Here is a 23,198-nt window from a genome sequence, read left to right as displayed (position 1 = left end):
TACATTTCAAACTGTTGTTTACCAGTGACCATTTTCTGTCTACAAGCTGGCCCTTGTGTTGGAATTAATCTCTAGGGATTTTCATCTGTTTAAACCTACCTATTCTGGAACTACGTGAGAATCTGCTTGAGGAAAGCAATAGCAGCCTGTAAAGAAAACAAATCATATATAATGGCCTTACAACTGATAAAAATGTGACCAACCCCTTTTTCTGCTGATGGGCTCTGATTGAACTTCAGACTCTAGTAATAACAATAGCAGCTACCTGAAAGCTGCCATTTCAATGTCCCATGGAGTTTCAGAATGACTCTGAATATTAGAAGCATTATAGGGAATTTGTCAGATAAGGTTCTAGACTGACTGTTCTTCAACAATTGTCTTGAGTAATTCAATTGCCAAGCATCTGAATTTTGACCATGGAAATGTTGCAATGTTGGTAAATGTGAAAAATGGTCATAAGTCATTTTTTCAGTGCCATTTAACTTTGAATGATCACTAAGTGTTCGGAAACTCCAGATCGTGCAGAATGCAGCTGCGAGAGCTATCATGGGCTTTCCTAAATATGCCCATGTTACTCCAACACTCAGCAGTCTGCATTGGTTGCCGATCGGTTTCCGGTCACAATTCAAAGTGTTGGTTATGACCTATAAAGCCCTTCATGGCATTGGATCAGAATATCTCCGGGACCGCCTTCTACCGCATGAATCCCAGTGACCAGTTAGGTCCCACAGAGTTGGCCTTCTCCGGGTCCCGTCGACTAAACAATGTCGTTTGGCGGGACCCAGGGGAAGAGCCTTCTCTGTGGTGGCCCCGACCCTATGGAACCAACTCCCCCCAGATATCAGAGTTGCCCCCACCCTCCTTGCCTTTCGTAAGCTCTTAAAAACCCACCTCTGTCGTCAGGCATGGGAGAATTGAAATATTCTCTTCCCCTAGGCTTATAAAATTTATGTATGGTATGAATGTATGTATGACTGATCTCTTAAATTGGGTTTTTTAGATTTTTTAATATTAGATTTGTTTACGTTGTCTTTTTACTGTTGTTAGCCCCCCCAAGTCTGCGGAGAGGGGCGGCATACAAATCTAATAAACAAACAAACAAACAAACAAACAAACAAACAGTCTACATAACAAATCCATAAATGAATATATATGAATATTATGGGAATTAGGCAGCATAACCGTCTTGCTTACACTTGTCTTTTTACCTGTGGCAAGTAACTTGATGTAGAGAAATATATAGTAAAGCATGAATTATTATTTAGCACTGGAATGTCATACCTTGGACATCTCCAGCGCCTTTAAATACAGAAGCACATACACAGATATGTTTCCACTCCATTTCAGTGCTAAGGGAACTGGCCTTCAGAAAATGAAGCGCTCATTACAGGCAGCAGATTTAAAGTATTGTTTGATTACTTTGTCTGAACATAATTTCTTATTCATGTGAAGAACATGTTTGCCATTCTCCAAAAGTATGGAATGCAACAAATCTCCCAAACCACATGCTGGCAGTTCTTTTTACTTGTCATTACTGAATCTAAGCTTATCTGGACACTAATTCACTTTTTTTTTCTTTTTTACATAATACAGTACAGTCTTTTATTCAGGATGCCTTGTTCTTTCAGGTATATTAACATAATAGCTTACAGCAGTGTTTCCCAACCTTGGCAACTTGAAGATATTTGGACTTCAACTCCCAGAATTCCCCAGCCAGCGAATGATGGCTGGGGAATTCTGGGAGTTGAAGTCCAGGTATCTTCAAGTTGCCAAGGTTGGGAAACACTGGCTTACAGAATGCCTAGTATTCTTACAAGAGTGGAAAGGCTCAGTAAACTCATTCTCCCACCAACCCAGCCCACACACAGTTTTGAACAATCATAAATTAAGCGAGCCCAGTTAGTCCAAGTGGTTAAGGCAGCAATACTAGAAGTGGGAGTCCATGAGTTCGACCCACTTTAACCATAAAAACCAGGTGGGGGACCTTATGCCAGTCAGTCTCACTAACTCACCTAAAAAGTTGTTGCTATAGGGAAGTGATGGCGAACCTTTTTTTCCTTGGGTGCTAAAAGAGCGTGGGCGCATGCTTTCGCGCATGCGCGAGTGCCCACACCCACAATTCAATGCCTGGAGGTGGCGAAAACAGCTTTCTCCTTCCTCCGGAGGCCCTCTGGAGGCCATAAACAGCCTGTTTCCCATTTTTGGGTGGGCCCAGTAGGCTTGTGTTTCACCTTCCCCAGGCTCCAAAGGCTTCCCTGGACCTGGGGGAGGGTAAAAACGCCCTCCCCCATCCCCCTGGAGGCTCTCTGGAAGCCAAACATGTCCTCCCAGAGCCTCTGTATAAGCCAAATATCAGCTGATTGGCACATACATACATATTGGAGCTGAGCCAGGGCAAGAGCTTGCGTGCCAGCATATATGGCTCTGCGTGCTACTTGTGGCACCCGTGCCATAGGTTCGCCATTCCTGCTATAGGGAATATAGGAGGAAGTGGTTTTGGATATGGTCGCCACCTTGAATTATTTGTAAAAATATTAAAGGCAGAGGAATGGGAGGGAGGGAGGGAGGGAAAGATGGACGGATGGATGGATGAAAAAGAAGGAAGGAAAGAAAGAAAGAAAAGAAAGAAAGAAAGTTCTCTTAGTTGTCCCATTTAGTGAGATGGCTAGAATATTACACTACTGCTACAAACATTAATTATAACATAAATAGAAGGTATTTCTCAACACAGCTGAGAACTAATATTATAAATCTAAATAACATTAAATTAGAATTTAACTCACATCAGTTGATTTTACGTATCATGTTTACCCATTGTTTACCCAAACCACGATTCATTGTATATACTTATGGACTGGCTGGGCTTATTAAATGTTATCATCTGCCCTAAGATGAACAAGAGTAAACTGTGTAAGCTAGGCTTTCTTTCAAACATGATAAATTAAGCCACAAATGCTAATTTGTATATAATATTGCAGTGGTAGGTACGTTTGTTTGATTTTGTGTACTGCCACTTCATCTAGAAGTGACTGGGTAGCTAACAAACATTAAAAACACTAAACATTAAAAAGATAAAACAATAAGTAACAATAATAAAGATATAATATGGTATAACATGGTTGGATACCCTAAGACAAACCCAAGCAAATAAATTTATGGTATGGGATGCTCTGTGGATTGATTCCTTCTTAATATTTAAAGAAATGTGGTTTCCTTTTACAAAATGGGTTTTACATGAAATGTCAAGAACTTGTAAGCCATCAAGCCCCCCCTTCAAGTAATAGAGAAGTCCAATATCCACCATCAAATACTGCTTTCAAGTTATATAATTTAAAATATACTTGTTAGTGGTATTTTAAAATTCTGTCTATTGGTTGTCAATTTTCTCAATAACCACAAAGTAGTGGCTCTACAAGGTACAAAGACCATATGCCATTGCTACCTAGGGAATTAGGGTAATAATAAAGGTCACTCGTGGTAAATACCATCTGTTCAAAAACAAGATGGATTATAGTTTCCTGGTGACAGATACAATTGCTTATGTTCCCACTGAGAAGTAAATTGTTGCTAAGAAGTAATGATTTATTGTTTTACAAGCCATTTAGTAAATAGGTTTTACCAAGGCAAAAGGTGTCCTTTGCTCAGAATGATATCAAAAAAGAGGTAGTAGCATTCTAGAGACCTTTAGTTAGAAGTAGTCTTAAAACCTCAATGCATTTTATTTAAACATGTAAAAGATTATTTTGGAAAGAATTTCCCACGAGGACCATTCCCATGAACCCTCTAGTGACTTCAACGTTCTTGGGGTCATCACAGAGATACAAGGTTTAATATCATGTACTTTGTTTCCCCCAAAATAAGATCCTGTCATATATTTTTCTGAATCCTGAAATAGGCACTTGGCCTTATTGCCATGTATTTAAAAGCCTGATTGGGCTTACATGAGGGGTTGTCTTATTTTGGGGGGAAACAGGGTTAACACTTCTGCTGCAACAGCATAAAAATAATGATGATTCCAGAAGACAAAAATCACTAGTGAAAATCCTGCTGCAGTCAATTTTTTATTTGTTTAAAAATAAAAGTTGTATAACAGGTTTGCTAAACACCTAGCCTATATTGAAATACATCATTGCAGAACAAAATGAGTAATGGTTGTCATCTTTTCAATTGTATCTTTTCTTCCACTATCCATTTTGTATGCAGTTGTATTTAATGTCCACCACCACAAGCTCATCATCAGGGCAGTCAGGAAAATGGGGGGGGGGGAGGAATCAAGTACAGTTTGAGCAAGTTACTAGCTAATTTTATAGGCAGAATGATAGTGATTCTATATTGTTCCAAGATCAGATCCAGAAAATGACATCCTTAGGAAGATATTAAAGGATCAAGTTCCTAAACAGAACCCACAACTGATAAGAGGGCTATATATTTTTTGATGTTACTACTCCAACCTAATTATTTTGACTTGGCAACACCTCTAGTGACAAGTAAATTGATTTGGATCATAACTGCCATGGATCATTATGGGAATTTACATTTGATTAAATTCACCAGCCTGCAGAAAAGAGCAGGGCATGGCAGGGTAGGGTGGGGTATGGTAGTGTAGAGTAGAATAGAATAGAATAGAATAGAATGGACATTGAAGGTCTTCTACACCACTTCAGACAAATTGTTATTCAACATCTTTTTAAAAACTTCCATTGTTGGAGCATTCACAACTCCCGGAGGCAATTTGTTCCATTGATTAATTGTTCTGTCAGGAAATTTCTCCTTAGTTCTAAGTTGCTTCTCTCCTTCATTAGTTTCCCCCCATTGCTTCTTGTTCTACCTGCTTTGGAGAATAGTTTAACTCCCTCTTCTTTGTGGCACTATCAGCACAAAATCCCAGTTTGTGCCAATCAGAGCAGCTGACCGTGGGACTTGAGGTTTTACAGAGCTTTGGATTCCTTTAGGTAGAAATACGATAAATTCTCAAGTGCATTCAATTCCCTCACAGTGCAATTGATCCCATACTCAAGAATAAATTTCCCAGAATTATAGGAGAAATAACGTGACCAATATCAAAATACTACATAGAATGCTGTTCCATTATTTTTATTCCAAGTCTCATATCTAGAAACGTAAACACAGTCCAAATACATTAGTGAAAGCCTGTGAAACCTGGGCATCATTATGTGAGCCACAGATACCGTCTTATCATGCTTCGTTTTATTGATGTAGAATTACACTCCTTATCACAATGTGAAACTGGAGTGATGGAAACCATAAAGTCACAATACCTCACAAGAGAGTAAATAGCCTTTTGTCATGACAGATGTTAGATACAAAATGGCCAAATATAATCCTAACAAAAAGAAATGGAAAGGTAAGCAGTAGCAATCAGGAGAAAGTATAATTATATTTTGTTACTATATTTCTGTTGCAAATGTTTCAATCAAAGCTAATTCACACCAAAAATCCTTCAAAATTAGCCATGAGCAAACTGCACCTTAGCTCCTTAGCAGTGCCAGAGAGTCATTATAAAGAACAAAAATTGGGAAAAGACAAAAATGAGAAAAGGGGAAGCAGGTTTTTTTTTAACAGCACACAACGTGGTAGATCAGATCCTACTCCACGTCTTCCATCAAGATTTTCTTCTGGCAATGTCCTTTACGACATGCTATTCTCAAACTAATGATTTTCAATATGTATTTATAGCACTTCCTCCATATTTGTACCAGCATTTGTAAGTCTCCTAGCTTCCTGATTTTGCTGGTTCTGCATGTCCCTAGTTCTCTGCCAAGCAATGACATGGTTTGTTTAGTTTTATATTAGCGCAGTATATAAAATCAAATTTTGCTGTTTGTAAACTGGAATTTGGGCTTAGTGTATTGTATAAGTTTAAACAATTGTAATTTTAGTATACAGTGATACCTCGTCTTATGAACTTAATTAGTTCTGGGACGAGGTTTGCAAGTTTGTAAGACAAAACAATGTTTCCCATAGGAATCAATGGAAAAGCGATTAATGCGTGCAAGCCCAAAATTCACCCATTTTGCCAGCTGAAGCACCCGTTTTTGCACTGCTGAGATTCCCCTGAGGCTCCCCTCCATGGGAAATCCCACCTCCGGACTTCCATGTTTTTGTGATGCTGCAGGGGAATCCCAGCAGTGCAAAAACGGGTGCTTTGCTGGCAACAGAAGTCTGGAGGTGGGGTTTCCCAGCGAGGGGAGCCTCAGCGAAATTGCAGCATCGCAAAAACACGGAAGTCCTTGAAACCCCACCTCCGGACTTCCATTGCCAGCGAAGCACCCTTTTTTGTGCTGCTAGGATTCCGCGGAAGGATCGCAAAAACACGGAAGTCCAGAGGTGGGGTTTCCCAGCGAGGGGAGCCTCAGGGGAATCCCAGCAGCTCAAAAACGGGCACTTCGCTGGCAACAGAAGTCCAGAGGTGGGGCATCCCAGTGGCGGCGGTTGGGTTTGTAAGGTGAAAATAGTTTGGAAGAAGAGGCAAAAAAATCTTAAACCCCAGGTTTGTATCTTGAAAGGTTTGTATGACGAGGGCTTTGTAAGACAAGATATCTGAATATGAATTTTTCAAAATATTGTATGTGTAGTGTGGACTCAGTCCATAGCTTCCTAAGCAGACCTTAGTTAAAATAAATTCTGGTTTACCACAAATGGCCAACAATGTCGGTTGGCGGGCCCCAGGGGAAGAGCCTTCTCTGTGGCGGCACCAGCCCTCTGGAACCAACTCCCCCCGGAGATTAGGACTGCCCCTACTCTTCCTGCCTTCCGAAAACTCCTTAAAACCCACCTTTGCCGTCAGGTATGGGGGAACTGAAACATCTTCCCCTGGGCATGTTTAATTTATATATAGTATGCCTGAGTGTATGTCTGTTAGTATATGGGGTCTTTTTTAAATCTTTAAATATTTTAAATCTGTTTAGATTATTTATGATTTGTTTCCACGTGTTGTGAGCCGCCCCGAGTCTTCGGAGAGGGGCGGCATACAAATCTAATAAATAAATAAATAAATGAATGAATGAATGAATGAATGAATGAATGAATGAATGAATGAATGAATGGAAATAATACAACTTTAGTCAATTCTTTTCTGTTTTCCTGAGTGTATGCAAACTCATATATATACTTGCTTGTTTTAGGTAATGGTTCTCACAAACATAAAAATATACTTGTGAATCCAAACTCTGGTTTGTAAACTTACCCATCTGAATATCTTACCTATTTGGCAACTTCCCTGTATGCCAGAAGTATTTTTACTTATTTATTATTATTCAATTTTTATGCCGCTCTTCTTAGACTCAGGGCGGCTTACAACATGTTAGCAATAGCACTTTTTAACAGAGCCAGCATATTGCCCCCACAATCCGGTTCCTCGAATACTTTATTAGATAGACTTCCTGATAATTCCAGAAATTGTGATTTCAATATAGAGGGAAGAAGCACACTGAGCAAATTTGTGTCAAGGTATTATATGAAATCCAGACAATTGAACAATCATCCTGAAGAGAAATCATGCTTTTTCCTATCCCATGTGCCCAACCATAACCTTCTCTCAAGATTCTCAGGTAAAGCATGCTTTTTAGCAACCTTACCCAAAGATGGGCACAATATTATCAACAAGCAAAGACTTACCGTATATAAAAAACAAGTTTAGTGGTTGAAACTGACATTAAATCAAGCAAAAGAAGACTATTTCTTGACCAGCAAATGAAAGATGCTATGATGCTAGTAGTACCTACCAGACGGTTCGTTGACTAAGAAGATTCCACCTCCACCTCATTGATGTAGTGGTTCCTACCTTACCCAAGTTTGTTGATTTTAATGTTTCATGATTTTATATTTTGTTTTATGATGTTGTAAGCGGCCTTGAATGTGAAACACCTCTGAAAAACTTGATGCATCAAACTATATTCATGCTACTTGCTAATTGCAAGAGAAAACACTGCATGTGCCTTTTTCTTTCCCAATTTCAATAGTGTTCTGAGTCTCTCTGTATGCATCCCTGTATTTCAATAGTATTCTGAACAGAGTATGTGCATTTCTTCATCCAAGAGTTTTCATTTTGTAAAGGACAAGAAAAGACAGCAGAGGTTTTCTTTGCAGGAGGCTGGGGAATGGGTTGAGGTTATCCTTAGCAAGCAGTTAGTGGGAGTATGATTGCAATGGATTAAGCTGAATATATGCATGTCCCATCTGTTGAATCTGTTTTCTTTCTCTCTCTCTCTGTCACTGTGATGAAGATGGACCCTATGGACTTACCATAAATACTGCCAAAGGCCAGAAAGTAGGAAAAATCTTTACGCTTGATAAAGGTGATGCTGTTCAGCTGTACTGCTCAGCAGATTCCAATCCACCAAACATTTATTCATGGCTCCTGATGGAAAACAATTCAAGATATTCAGTACAATATGGAAGATTTCTTGAAATTGCATCTGAGAAGGTGACACAGAAAACAGAATATATATGCACTGCTTACAACAACATGACTAAAACCCACATTGAAAGCCACATCCTGGTGATAGCAATACCAAAAGGTAAGAAGGAATGAATGATAGGTATACAATAGATATAAGTTTACAGAATAGAGAATATCAGTTTGGGAAATGACATATAATGCATCTGCAGAGAAGCATCCTGATCTGACATGATTCCACAGGATATACATTGTTATACAATGTTATACATTGTTACATAAAGAGCTGATAGATAAATTAGTGAAGATTGGACTTAATCCCTGGATAGTTCAATGGATTTGCAACTGGCTGAAGCGTAGACATCAGAGAGTTATTGTTAACGGCGAGTATTCTGAGCAGAGTCAGGTTACAAGTGATGTGCCACAAGGGTCTGTTCTGGGTCCTATTCTTTTTAATATGTTTGTGAGTGACATAGGGGAAGGTTTGGTAGGGAAAGTTTGCCTATTTGCCGATGACTCTAAAGTGTGCAATAGGGTTGATATTCCTGGAGGCGTCTGTAATATGGTAAATGATTTAGCTTTACTAGATAAATGGTCAAAGCAATGGAAACTGAAGTTTAATGTTTCCAAATGTAAAATAATGCACTTGGGGAAAAGGAATCCTCAATCTGAGTATTGTATTGGCAGTTCTGTGTTAGCAAAAACTTCAGAAGAAAAGGATTTAGGGGTAGTGATTTCTGACAGTCTCAAAATGGGTGAACAGTGCAGTCAGGCGGTAGGGAAAGCAAGTAGGATGCTTTGGCTGCATAGCTAGAGGTATAACAAGCAGGAAGAGGGAGATTATGATCCGGCTATATAGAATGCTGGTGAGACCATATTTGGAATACTGTGTTCAGTTCTGGAGACCTCACCTACAAAAAGATATTGACAAAATTGAACGGGTCCAAAGACGGGCTACAAGAATGGTAGAAGGTCTTAAGCATAAAACGTATCAGGAAAGACTTAATGAACTCAATCTGTATAGTCTGGAGGACAGAAGGAAAAGGGGGGACATGATCGAAACATTTAAATATATTAAAGGGTTAAATAAGGTCCAGGAGGGAAGTGTTTTTAATAGGAAAGTGAACACAAGGACAAGGGGACACAATCTGAAGTTAGTTGGGGGAAAGATCAAAAGGAACTTGAGAAAATATTATTTTACTGAAAGAGTAGTAGATCCTTGGAACAAACTTCCAGCAGACGTGGTAGATAAATCCACAGTAACTGAATTTAAACTTGCCTGGGATAAACATATATCCATCCTAAGATAAAATACAGAAAATAGTATAAGGGCAGACTAGATGGACCAGGAGGTCTTTTTCTGCCGTCAGACTTCTATGTTTCTATGTTTATATATGCAGAATGTTCAAATTCTCTTTTCTTCAGTGCATATGTAAAAGTTATTGTCATGTAAGACATTTCCTTACCTTTGGATGTGTTAAGACATTCTCCTAGGAACAGAAACTAAGCAGAGGTTATCAACGTATTTCTTGCATGTCCTACATCTCAATATTATTTTTATGTGTTGTAGTATGGGTGCATATTTCCCTTTAACATCACACGGTATAATGTAGTTATTTGATGAAGTTTGTACCAGCAAATCAGAAGTTCAAAATGGATCAGCAATGATAAATCAGTTCTATATTGCTTTATGATAAATTATTATATTGAGTAGTTCAAAATCTGCAAACCTCCATTACTTGGTCAGTTTCGGTATTGCCAATAATTAAAAATGGTAATTTCTAAATGGTCAGAGATTCCTTATCCTTCATGTAGGCCAGTGTTGAAAGTCTCCCTGAAGCCTCCAGAGGTCAAAAAGACCTTCCCCAAGGCCGGCTAGCATGCGCATGTGCTCTGGAGCTGAGATAGGGTAACTTTTAGAATGCGCTCCGATATAGCTTCATGTGCTACCTGTGGCACACGTGCCATAGGTTTGCCATCATGGGTCTAGGCACATCTGATGAAAGAAGGCAATAGAAAGAAATAGACTAGGTCCCTCCTGAAAAAGCATTTGATTTCATTTTAATTAAATATAATTGGTATTTGACTGTAAAAAATATGACTTTAACAATCGAGTTGTCGAAGAGTGGAACTCATTGCCAGACTCAGTGGTGTCAGCCCCCAGCCCCAAACATTTCTCCCTAAGACTCTCCACGATTGACCTCTCCAAGTTCCTAAGAGGCCAGTAAGGGGCGTACATAAGTGCACTGATGTGCCTGTCGTCCCCTGTCCAATCTTCTTTCCTTATTTCATATATCATACATTTTCTCTTCTTTCCTCCAACCTCTCTTCTTTCTTACTTTCTATCATTATATATATTACTTAATGTCTATTCTCCTTCATATGTATTGTATATTGGACAAAGAATAAATAAATAAAAATAAATAAATAAATGTCCAAAGATACTTCACCAGAAGAGCCCTTCACTCCTCCACTCGAAACAGAAAAATTCCTATGAAAACAGACTATCAATCCTAGGTCTAGAAAGCTTAGAACTATGATGCCTAAAACACGATCTAAGTATTGCCCACAAGATCATATGCTGCAACGTTCTACCTGTCAATGACTACTTCAGCTTCAATCGCAACAACACAAAAGCACACAACAGATTCAAACTTAATATTAACTGCTCCAAACTTGACTGTAAAAAATATGACTTCAGCAACCGAGTTGTCAAAGCGTGGAACTCATTACCGGAATCAGTAGTGTCAACCCCTAACCCCCAACATTTTTCCCTTAGACTATCCACGATTGACCTCTCCAGGTTCCTTAGAGGTCAGTAAGGGGCATGCATAAATGCACCCGTGTGCCTTCTGTCCCCTGTCCAATTATCTCTCCTTATCTCATTTATCTTTTCTTCCTTTCAAATTTGTTCACCTACACTTTTATATCTTTTCTTCTATTCTTTTCTTTACTTATATTATTACATATCTTTCTCTTCAATGTGTATTATGTATTGGACAAAATAAATAAATAAATAAAAATAAAAAAGATATGATTGCTTCTAATTATTATTTATTAAAGTGATTGCAATCTTGTGACAATTTTTAAAAATCTCTAAGAGAATAGAATAGAATTTTATTGGCCAAGTGTGGTTGGACACACAAGGAATTTGTCTTGGTGCATATGCTCTCAGCTTACATAAAAGAAAAAGATACATTTGTCAAGAATCATGTGGTACAACACTTAATGATTGTCATAGGGGTCAAATAAGAGTCCTATCCAAGTGGATTTGAAGGTAGATGCCTAGGGCATCTACAGATTGTATTGTACACACTCACACACACACTTTTAAATAGACAGAACATACAGTCTTCCTTTATTCTCCTTCTCTCAGTCTCTTCAGTTAATACATCAGTAAACTTTGGTAGAATTATGATAGAGGTCCATCATCTTATCCCTCCTAATGTTAACTATTTTTTAAGGAGAGAGTTCTTATGTTTATCTGATCGTCATGCACCCAGTGCATTTGTGGCAGAGACCTGACAACCAGCAGGTGGCATGCATGCATGTGTGCCAGAGCTGCACTGGGACAATGGCTCGCATGCCCGCAGAGAGAGAGAAAAAGATAAATTGGAGTTGATACAGAGGAAGCAATACTGGTACAGTGGTACCTCTACTTAAGAACTTAATTCGTTCTGTGACCAGGTTCTTAAGTAGAAAAGTTTGTAAGGAGAAGCAATTTTTCCCATAGGAATCAATGTAGAAGCAAATAATGCGTGCAAACCCATTAGGAAAGAAATAAAAGCTCGGAATTTGGATGGGAGGAGGAGGAAGAGGACAGTCACTGCCAAAGGAAGAAGGTGAGGTGAGGTGAATCAAAAAAATCCAAAACTTTAAGGCTTAAAAAAAAAGAGGGACTCTGAGGCTGCAAGGAGGAGCACGCGCCTCCCATACACCCGGCGTGGGGCTGCCTCCCATACAGTGCGCCAGAGAGAGAAACCAAGGGAAATGGCAGGAAACTGGCCGGGCCTTTGTGCTGCTCTCAAATTTGCTGGGAAATTTTTCCGGGCTCGTGTTCTTAAATAGAAAATGGTTCTTAAGAGGCAAAACAATCTTGAACACCCGGTTCTTATCTAGAAAAGTTCTTAAATAGAGGCGTTCTTAGGTAGAGGTACCACCGTATTAGCTTGAGGTAGAGGAAGTCCTTCACATATGACTAACATTGGGATTGGGATTGGAACTTTCATTGCTCAGCAGTTAACTAAATCACTCCCAAATTTAATGTCTTTTTAACTATGGTCATTAAGTGAATTTGGCTTCTATTGACTTTTCTTGTCTGAGGTTTTCTGGGAAGGTCATAAAGGGTGATCAGAACACTGCAATCATTGTAAATACATGCTTGCGCCCCAATGGCCAAATTTTGATTGGATAGCTGCAAGGATGTGCAATGATCATAAGTATGAGCAACAATCATAAGGCACTTTTTTCAGCGCTGTTGTAACTTGGAATGGTGGTTAAAGGGATGGATGTAAAGAAAAGGAACCCTGTGGTACTTAAGGCATTGAACTAGAAATTTGGGGACTGTAAGCCCTAGACACAAAGTTAGCTGGGAGACCTTGAGCCAGTCACCTTCTATCAAACTTAGAAAGAAGGCACTTCTCAAATCTTTCCAAGAAAATTGCAGGGACTTGTCTGGCAATTACAGTGATACCTCATCTTACAAACGCCTCGTCATACAAACTTTTCGAGATACAAACCCGAGGTTTAAGATTTTTTTGCCTCTTCTTACAAACTATTTTCACCTTACAAACCCACCGCCGCCGCTGGGATGCCCAGTCTCCGGACTTCCATTGCCAGCAAAGCACCCGTTTTTGTGCTACTGGGATTCTCCTGAGGCTCCCTTCCATGGGAAACCCCACCTCCGGACCTCCGTGTTTTTGTGTTGCTGCAGGGGAATAGAAACATAGAAGTCTGATGGCAGAAAAAGACTTCATGGTCCATCTAGTCTGCCCTTATACTATTTTCTGTATTTTATCTTAGGATGGATATATGTTTATCCCAGGCATGTTTAAATTCAGTTACTGTGGATTTATCTACCACGTCTGCTGGAAGTTTGTTCCAAGGATCTACTACTCTTTCAGTAAAATAATATTTTCTCCTGTTGCTTTTGATCTTTCCCCCAACTAACCTCAGATTGTGTCCCCTTGTTCTTGTGTTCACTTTCCTATTAAAAACACTTCCCTCCTGGAATCCCTGCAGCGCAAAAAACAGGTGCTTTGCTGGCAACGGAAGTCTGGAGGTGGGGTTTCCCAGCGAGGGGAGCCTCAGTGAAATCGCAGCATCGCAAAAACACAGAGGTCCGAAGGTGGGAGGGGAGCCTCAGGGGAATCCTAGCAGCGCAAAAATTGCACACATTGATCACTTTTCCATTGATTCCTATGGGAAACACTGTTTCGTCTTTTCACCTTAAGAACCTCGTCCCGGAACCAATTAAGTTTGTAAGACAAGGTATCACTGTACTAGAAATTCACGCTGACCTAAAGGTACACATATACAAACTGAGATATATTAGGGGGAAAAAACATTGAATCATTAATCCTGTTTATACAGTCAAGGGAACAAGTTATGCCCCTATTCTTTCATATCTCTTATCCATCAAATCTAAAGGCCCTCAGTAGGACTTGAGAGGCAGAATATAATTTGTGGAATACAGAGGATGCCGTTATAAATTGCTCCATTTTTCTATATGCTATATATACCCAATTTGGACTACTGGTTAAAACACTGAGCTAGAAAGCAAGAGAATGTGAATTAGAGTCCCATCTTTGCCATGAAAGTCAGTTGGGTGACTTGCACCAGTCAGTTTCAGCCTAAAATCACTTGACAGAGTTGTCATTGTAGTGAAAAGAAGAAGGAAAGTGAGTAATAAAGGTGAATCTGGTATTATCTCATCTGTGGAACTTTTGAATAGATTCACCTGTTAAAATATAGAAAACACAGATATATAATGGTATAAAAGAGTTGGAAGGGATCTTGGAGGTCTTCTTGCCCAAACCTCTGCTCAAGCAGGAAACCCTACACCAGTCATGGCCATAGTTTCCTCTAAGCTGAGCAGTGAGCAATCGCTCACTTAAAAATCATCATCAACTCAGAGTTTTCCAAATCTGCCCAGAAGCCGAGAGGGAAAGAGTGAGAGGGAAGGAGAGAGAGAGGAAGAGAGGAAGAGAGAGAAACAGATAGAAAAAAGAGAGGAAGGAAAAGAGAAAGAAAAAGAATGGGAGTAAGGAAGAGAGAAAGAAAATCAAAATCTAGTTTGAAACTAGCTCAACTATTTAAGTGGCATTTTGATATTGATAGAGTTGCCCTATTATGAGCTCACTGTTATAGACACACAGTACAGTATTTTATTTTGAAATTCTCTGAGGCAAAACAGGGTGGGTTTTTTGTTTGTTTGTTTGTTTGTTTGTTTATTTATTTATTTATTTATTATTTCTGTGCCACCCAGTCCCGAAGGGACTGCTGCTCAGACACTATACTTTTCCGCCCACCCAAAAAAAAATTAGAGGGAACACTGGTCATGGCATTTCAATTCTTCTGGTTTGGGTGGGGTGGGGGAAATTTCCTGCTACCAGTTCTGTAGTACAGTGTTCCCTCGATTTTCGCGGGGGATGCGTTCTGAGACCGCCCGCGAAAGTTGAATTTCCGCGAAGTAGAGATGCGGAAGTAAATACATTCTTTTTGGCTCTGAACAGTATCACAAGCCTTCCCTTAACACTTTAAACCCCTAAATTTACAATTTCCCATTCCCTTAGCAACCATTTAGATTATTATTCACCATGTTTATTTATTAAAGTTTATTTTTTAAAAATTTATAAAAGGCGGATGAAAGTTTGGCAATGACATAGGATATCATTGGACGGGAAAAACCGTGGTATAGGGGAAAAAACGCAAAGTATTTTTTAATTAATATTTTTGAAAAACCGTGGTATAGACTTTTCGCGAAGTTCGAACCTGTGAAAATCGAGGGAACACTGTACTCATCCAAACCAGCAGGAAGCAACTTATGGTAAGGGATCATTACTTTTTTTGCCTGCATGCCATAAAACAGGGGTCCCCAAACTTAGGAACTTTAAGACTTGTGGTCTTCAACTCCCAGAATTCTCCAATCAGCTAGTCCTAGAGTGTTCTATCCCAGGCTTTTAAGATTGAAACAAAAGGCTAAACCCCATGATTTAAGATTTGAATTATACTCTTTATATGAAAAAGCAACATTTACAGGCAGAATTCAGTTTTGTGGAATAGATTTCACCACTGCAAAGTTATCAGACGGGAACCTCCGAGAAAGTTGCCAGCATCAGGGCTAATTGCATTCCAGCAAGATTAAACAGGCAATGAGCCATAAGGTATACAATTAAGCTTACCACATTTTGGCAGGCAGGCAGCTTCTAGCAGATGAATTTTACAGAGCAGAAATCAGGTATTTTCAGGGAGCATTTTCTGGAACCCCAGATCTAACACAGCATCCCGGAAATCAACATTGAACTTCCACCCAGAATTGTCCATAATCCTTCCTTTTATACCTGCTGGGAGTGGTCAACAAACTCCTAGAGTTAAAACTGAAAACTAGGCAGGAAACATTATATTAAAAAGTGTCAAGAGACATGAATTAAACACTTGTCTGGTGATACCTGTAGTGATAAATTATTATTTTTCTTATTCAAATAGATTAACCCCGTTTGCTAATCTGGCACTTATACTAAGTGTTTTTCCTCTCAACTCTATTCAATTAGTGTGAAATTAATATCTCTAAACAAATTGTATATTCACTTTGAGAAATTTCTAAACTTGATTAGCAGAACCAAAACTGGAGGCACTGACCTTTATCTCTAGCACACAGATGCCTTATCAGTAAAATAAGCAAATTTGTGAAACCATGGCTACATCTTATCGTTTTCATATTTACATTTACTAAATTAGGGTATTAAATATATTTAACTAAAGATAGGCATTTTAGAAGACAAATATAATTTATTCTGACATCAGGCAAAACATTCACCATGAAGAAAATAAATACATAAGAAGCACCATAAATTACCTCTTGGATGTATAAGCACACACAAAAACCAGTTGCTCTATTATGAATGCACTTTCACCATGTGGTTTTACCAGATATATCTATTATTCTCCAGGAAGAACCAGATCTATCAGCAAGACAGCAAAATAGATCACTGAGCAGTTAACAGCAGCCTTATATTTTCCTTCCCTCTTAAGCAATTTTTAAGTATTTAATTGTTTTTTTAAAAAATTGCTATATAAGTCTTAAATTAAATCTGCTGGATTCATGCATACAACCATGTTTTATTTAATAAACCATAAGTGACAAGACTAAGCTATCATTCATAAATCACAATAGTAATCAACCAAGTGTGCAAAAGGTAAAACTAGAATACTGGATTAGAACATCTGATTTGGAAATTCCTTTCAGCCATGAATCCCACTTGATAATAATAATGATAATAATGACAACAACAAAAACAGAGTTGGAAGGGACCTTGGAGGTCTTCTAGCCAACCCCTCTGCTTAGGCAGGAAACTTTACACTACTTCAGACAAATGGTTATCCAACATCTTAAAAACTTCTAGTGTTGGAACATTCACAACTTCTGGAGGCAAGCTGTTCCACTGATTAATTAATTGTCAGGAAATCTCTCCTTAGTTCTAAGTTACTTCTCTCCTTGTTTAGTTTCCACCCATTGCTTCTTGTTCTACCCTCAGGGGCTTTGGAGAATAGGTTGATTCCCTCTTCTTTGTAGCAACCCCTGAGATATTGGAACACTGTTATCAGGTCTCCCCTGGTCCTTTTCATTAAACTAGACATACCCAGTTCCCAATTAAATTAAGGCATCTTAACTTAATGAACATACCTGATTCATGTATCGTACTAATACCATGCTTTACTTAAATGTGACTTATTAATAAGCTAGATGCATTGATGTATTCCACTAAACAATGAACCACAGTAGGCAGTTTGCACAAAATATAGCCAAAACCCAACTGCAATTCCCTTGCATGAATAAAGTAAAAGAAGTTGAAGAACTGTAAATATTTCCTTGGTTCGCTTGAAGGATATAAGCCACAATAAATAAATAAAGCCAATTTTATGTAATCAGTAAATTATGGTCAATTATAACTTAATGTGCTGTGTGAATCAGCAGTAGAACTGAATCAAGTATAATTTAATTTCATCCCTAGTGATGTGTTAAACTGTATCCAATTTTTTATGGATACAATGATTGTATCTAATGGTTTACATTCTGCTTTCTACTAATTTTCTCTGAATTTTGCATAGAATGTAGATTGGTTTTAGTTGTTGGAGAAACATTTACAATAAATGAGACATTTAGAAAATGCTTTTGAGTCCAGCAAACAGAGTTATTGTTGGAACTCAAGTGCATGTTATAGACTCTGATAGATTCTATTTTGCTCTCCCACACTTGAGTTAAAATTGTTATGGGGATATTCTAAAGTTTATATTGCCATTTACTCCAGTGGTCGATGGAGAATTTGCAGTTAGTTTACCATTATTAAAACATTTCGTTTGCCTCAAGGAGGGTATTAACTACTGTGGATTTTTATTTTTATTTTATTTTGTCCCTTCAAAAGTGCAGCAGTAGAAATGTACAATTTCATGTCCCATGCCTGTAACATTGCTAATATCTCAACAACTGTTGGTAGAAATCTCTGACGACTTTGTTGCTAAAGAAAACTATTGTTATTTGGGGAGAACGAAAGAATGGTGGTTGAAACAAAGATTTATTTTATTTGTCATATAAATATAGTATTGTATTGTAGTATGTTTAACATAATATAAGTATAAAGTAGAGATAGAAAAGATAAAAAAGACATTAGGACCAGTGTTCCCCGTAAGCTGCGCACGTGCGCACCCCAAAATACCCCTCGTGCACCCTTTTCCACGGGCGGGCGCTTCCCATCCCCCTGCCAGCCCGCGGGGGGGCAGGGAGATGCTGGCAGTAGGAGGAAAGGGAGCCGCGGCTGCCCTTGCCTCCCCACAGTGCCTCTTCTCCTCCGCCACCTCCTGCCTTGGCGGCTGCGGCTTCTCCTCAGGACAAAAGTGCTCCCAGCCAGGGGGCTGCGAGAGAGGGCTTTCTCCATGCGCTTTGGGAATCCCCGCCCCGCCCCTCTCGCAGCCCCTTCACTGGGAGCGCTTTCGTCCCAGACTTTTAGCAAGGGGGCTGTAGTAGAGGCAGGGCAGGCGTTCCCGAAGCGCTCGGAGAAAGCGCTCCCGCAGCCCCCTCGCTGACAGAGAGAGAGAGAAAGAGAGATAGAAAGAAAGAGTGAGAGAGAAAGAAAGCAATAGAAAGAGAGAAAGAAAACGAGAGAGAGCAAAAGAGAGAGGGGGGGGGGAGAGACAAAGAGAGAGAAATGACTCTTGATTTAAAGCATATGGTAAAAAGCACCCAAATAATAACAGAGAAAAAAACCCCCAGCCGTTTGTGTGTGTGTTTGTGTGTGTGTGTGTGAACTCTTGAACCATTTCCAATAGCTCACCTGTTATTGGAAATGGTTCAAGAGTTCACACACACACACACACAAGGGGGGAGGAGACAGGGATGGAAAAAGAGAAGATAGTAATAAGTCTTCGGAGAGGGGCGGCATACAAATCCAAGTAATAAATAAAATAATAGTAATAGATTTTGGTTTTGTTTTATTATTAATTTCTTTTAATAGAAAAAGAAGGGAATTATTTGTTTATTTGTTTGTTTGTTTGTTTGTTTATTTATTTGTTTATTTATTTATTTATTTATACTTCTATGCCGCCCAGTCCCAAAGGGACTGTCGCTCAGACACTATACTTTTCCGCCCACACCGGGGGAAAATTAGAGGGAACATTGATTAGGACACGAACAGTAGGCACAAAGGTGCACTTATGAAAGCTTCTATTGTTTCTTCTATAGTAAAATGATCTTTGTACATTCTTTAGTAATAAATGCTTTAGGATTTTGTCTACTTGTCTCATTTTTTTAAAGTCTAGTTTGTAGACATTGCAAGCATTTGCATTTAATTCATAAAAAATAGCAAGACTTTCAATTTCCTTTTTGATTCAGGAACCATGTGTTTTTTTTCTCTAGCCCCTTTTCCTGCTGTTCTATTTTTGCTCCTATTTTTCTGTTTGCTTCTCAAGTCTAAAAAGAAACATCCCGCAAGAGGAGATGTCAGCAATAAATTGTGACAAGGCAGTATACATTTTGGCTGTAACTTATATTTTGAGTTTGGTTCATGATGCTGTATGAAGCTGACCAGGATGGCTTAAGGAACAAACCTTATTTATGTTATTTTATTTATTTATTTATTTATTTATTTGTTTGTTTGTTTGTTGGTCAATCGCATATAAGATTACAGAGAAAGTATAAACATGATTGTGAATATAGGAATGTATAAACATGATTACGAATACATGGGGACATTAGGACAGGGATGGTAGGCAGTTTGGTGCGCTTATGTGCACTTATGCACGCATCTTACCAACCTCTTAGAAATGAGATGAGATCAACAGGAGACAGGGTTTGGGGAAGAAACCACAAAGTCAGTGGTACCTCTATTTATGAACTTAATTCGTTCCGTGACCAGGTTCTTAAGTAGAAAAGTTTGTAAGAAGAAGCAATTTTTCCCATAGGAATCAATGTAAAAGCAAACAATGCGTGCAATTGGAGAAACCACAGGGAGGGTGGAGGCCCTGATTCCCCCCAGTAGATTCCCAGAGAGGCCCCATGGAGGCTTCTCCCCACCTTTTCCAGCCCTGTGTCTTCCCAGGAGATCCTAGAGAGGCCCCACGGAGGCTTCTCCCTGCCTTTTCCTCCCATGTTTCCTCCCAGGAGATTCCTAGAGAAGCCCCATGGAGGCTTCTCCCTGCCTTTTCCTCCCATGTTTCCTCCCAGGAGATTCCTAGAGAGGCCCCATGGAGGCTTCTCCCTGCCTTTTCCTCCCATGTTTCCTCCCAGGAGATTCCTAGAGAGGCCCCACGGAGGCTTCTCCCTGCCTTTTCCTCCCATGTTTCCTCCCAGGAGATTCCTAGAGAAGCCCCATGGAGGCTTCTCCCTGCCTTTTCCAGTTACAGTTTCGGAGGCTTGGGTTTGTAAGTGGAAAATCCCAAAATCTTCAACCTTACATTATCTACAATATACGTCTCCCCTTTTCTAAGAGGTCTGTAAGGGGCATGCATAAGTGCACCTTTGTTCCTACCGTTCCTGTCCTAATGTCTTTTTTATCTTTTCTATCTCTACTGTATACTTATATTATGTTAAACATAATACAATACAATACTATATTTCTATGACAAAATAAATAAATGTAATGTGACAATTTAAAAAATGGTTCTTGAGAAGAGGCAAAAAAATCTTGAACACTCAGTTCTTATCTAGAAAAGTTCATAAGTAGAGGCATTTGTAGGTAGAGGTACCACTGTACTGTACATAGATTTCACAGTGCTAAAGGAATTGGCCTGCAGAAAATCAAGCGCCCATTACAGGCAGGAGATTTAAAGCATTGTTTGATTACTTTGTCTGAACATAATTTCTTATTCATGTGAAGAACATGTTTGAACACCCAGTTCTTATCTAGAAAAGTTTAGAAGTAGAGATGTTCGTAGGTAAAGGTACCACTGTAGTACATTCCTGGCATTGACCACTCTGTTGCTAAAGTTATATTTTCTGCAATCAACTTTGGAATGGTTTGATGATGTCAGGAATAAAAGAGCAGATTTTATAAACAACGTCACAGCATGTTGAAAAAGTTCTTCAGCAACCCAACATACTCATACACTAATACTGTTAACCTAAAATCCATTCTGGCTGCTGTTGCAGTTTTCTTAAATAGTAATCTTAACTGTATCGACTTTAAGATGTGTGGACTTCAATTCCCATAAATCTCCAGCCAACCAGGGATTTTTGTACTGAAGAGATCAAACATTCTATATTAGTCAGGCACATACCCGTATCAGAGGGGGGGAAACAAATCACATTATAATACAGTCAGATTATGTGTGAAGTCTAGTGAGTGATCAAACTTGCGTATTAAATCCCATGGAGATCTTTTATCATTTTTCATGTTTAATGCTTTCTCCATTTTACATTATTTCCTTCATAATCAAACTATGGCTGCCTAGATAGGCTACATCTAATTCTTTAATAATGTTCCTGAATTCGTTTCTCATTCCTATAGATTTTTAAAGAGATTTTTTAATGTTCTCCAAGCTGTTAGACATAGGGAGGATGTGTGAGCATCCCCCAATGGTCACTTGCAAGTTCAGTGATACCTTGTCTTACAAACCCCTCGTCATATAAACTTTTCGAGATACAAACCCGGGGTTTAAGATTTTTTTGCCTCTTTTTCCAAACTATTTTCACCTTACAAACCCAAGTCACTGCCACTGGGATGCTCCACCTCCGGATTTCTGTTGCCAGCAAAGTGCCCATTTCTGCGCTGCTGGGATTCCCCTGAGGCTCCCCTCGCTGGGAAACCCCACCTCTGGACTTCTGTGTTTTTGCGATACTGCAGGGGAATCCCAGCAGTGCAAAAACGGGCGCTTCGCCAGCAACAGAAGTCCGGAGGTGGGATTTCCCAGCGAGGAGAGCCTCAGGGGAATCCCAGCAGCGCAAAAACGGGCACTTCGGCTGGCAAAAGGGGTGAGTTTTGGGCTTGCACGTATTAATCGCTTTTCCATTGATTCCTATGGGAAACATTGTTTTGTCTTACAAACCTTTCACCTTACAAACCTCGTCCCGGAACCAATTAAGTTCGTAAGGCAAGGTATCACTGTACACCAAATGGTATTAAGGAATGATATAATAAATGACCCTTTAATACTTTTTATCTGCAAAAAATGAGGACAAGGGACGTTTTGAAAGTAACAAATTTAAATACTTAAACTGGGTAAAATAAAGTGATTTTCCTGTTGAAGGAAAACACCCGGTTTAGAAAGGGGAGGGAAATCACAATATGTCATGTGACGCCTCTGCGACAATGTTAATTTGACACCCATGCCACAGAGAATATTCTGAAATTGCTTGAAACTAGCTTTGTGGTCTCTTATATCAGCATGTCAAGAATAAATGGATGACCCTGGTAGCTATTTTATGTTCCCTCTAGCCCAGGGCTGTCAAACTTGTGGCCTGCCGGCCATATGCATCTCACACTGACCACACCCATATCGGGTTTAGCAAAGGGAGAAGTCATGAGACATCATGTGATGATGCCATGATGATGTAAGTTTGACACCCCTGCTCTAGGCAATCAATTTCCATTTAGTTACTACCAGAATATCTTAGTAAAATCTAAGGTAGCAAAACATGATAAAGCAAGGATAAAAATAAATATAAGTTGATGATAGAAGGGGCAAGCTATTGGCCAAATTTTATTGTTTTTGCATATTACATTTTTCCTGAAAGTTCTGATGATGTCATAATTGTTTGCAATCCAGGATTTTGCACAACAGTTGCAATCATAGCTGTAAATTATACTGAACAGATAGACATCGTTCAGCAACTGTCTCAAATAGTAATCACCCAAACTGATTATTTGTTTGTTTGTTTGTTTGTTTGTTTGTTTGTTTATTATTTTATTTATTTATTTATTTATGGGCTGGAAGTTTGACAGCCCTAGTATAGAGCTTTTTTTTTTCTATGTATCTGATTAGGGAAAGAGTAAGAGAACTTAGAATCCAAAAAGAAAGATGGTGCAACAAGTTCAGGGCATCTTACTTATATACCAGCATTTTTTAA

The 23,198-nt window shown here is 39.1% G+C and overlaps 1 protein-coding gene across 4 annotated transcripts in view; it reads left to right on the top strand.

Annotated features, from left to right (window-relative positions):
* The window catches only part of HEPACAM2 (HEPACAM family member 2), a 59,570-nt gene that overhangs the window by 21,142 nt on the left and 15,230 nt on the right, over positions 1 to 23,198 (top strand). For all 4 annotated transcript variants that reach the window (XM_070729804.1, XM_070729805.1, XM_070729806.1 and 1 more), the window contains one exon: positions 8,247 to 8,540. In XM_070729804.1, the coding sequence (XP_070585905.1) occupies positions 8,247 to 8,540 (294 nt within the window). The remainder of the gene's footprint in view (positions 1 to 8,246; positions 8,541 to 23,198) is intronic.

This window comes from Erythrolamprus reginae, chromosome Z (assembly GCF_031021105.1).
Source record: "Erythrolamprus reginae isolate rEryReg1 chromosome Z, rEryReg1.hap1, whole genome shotgun sequence".
Classification (NCBI taxonomy): Eukaryota; Metazoa; Chordata; class Lepidosauria; order Squamata; family Dipsadidae; genus Erythrolamprus; species Erythrolamprus reginae.
Note: the sequence above shows the minus strand (reverse complement) of the source record. Positions and strands in the feature narration are given on the sequence as shown.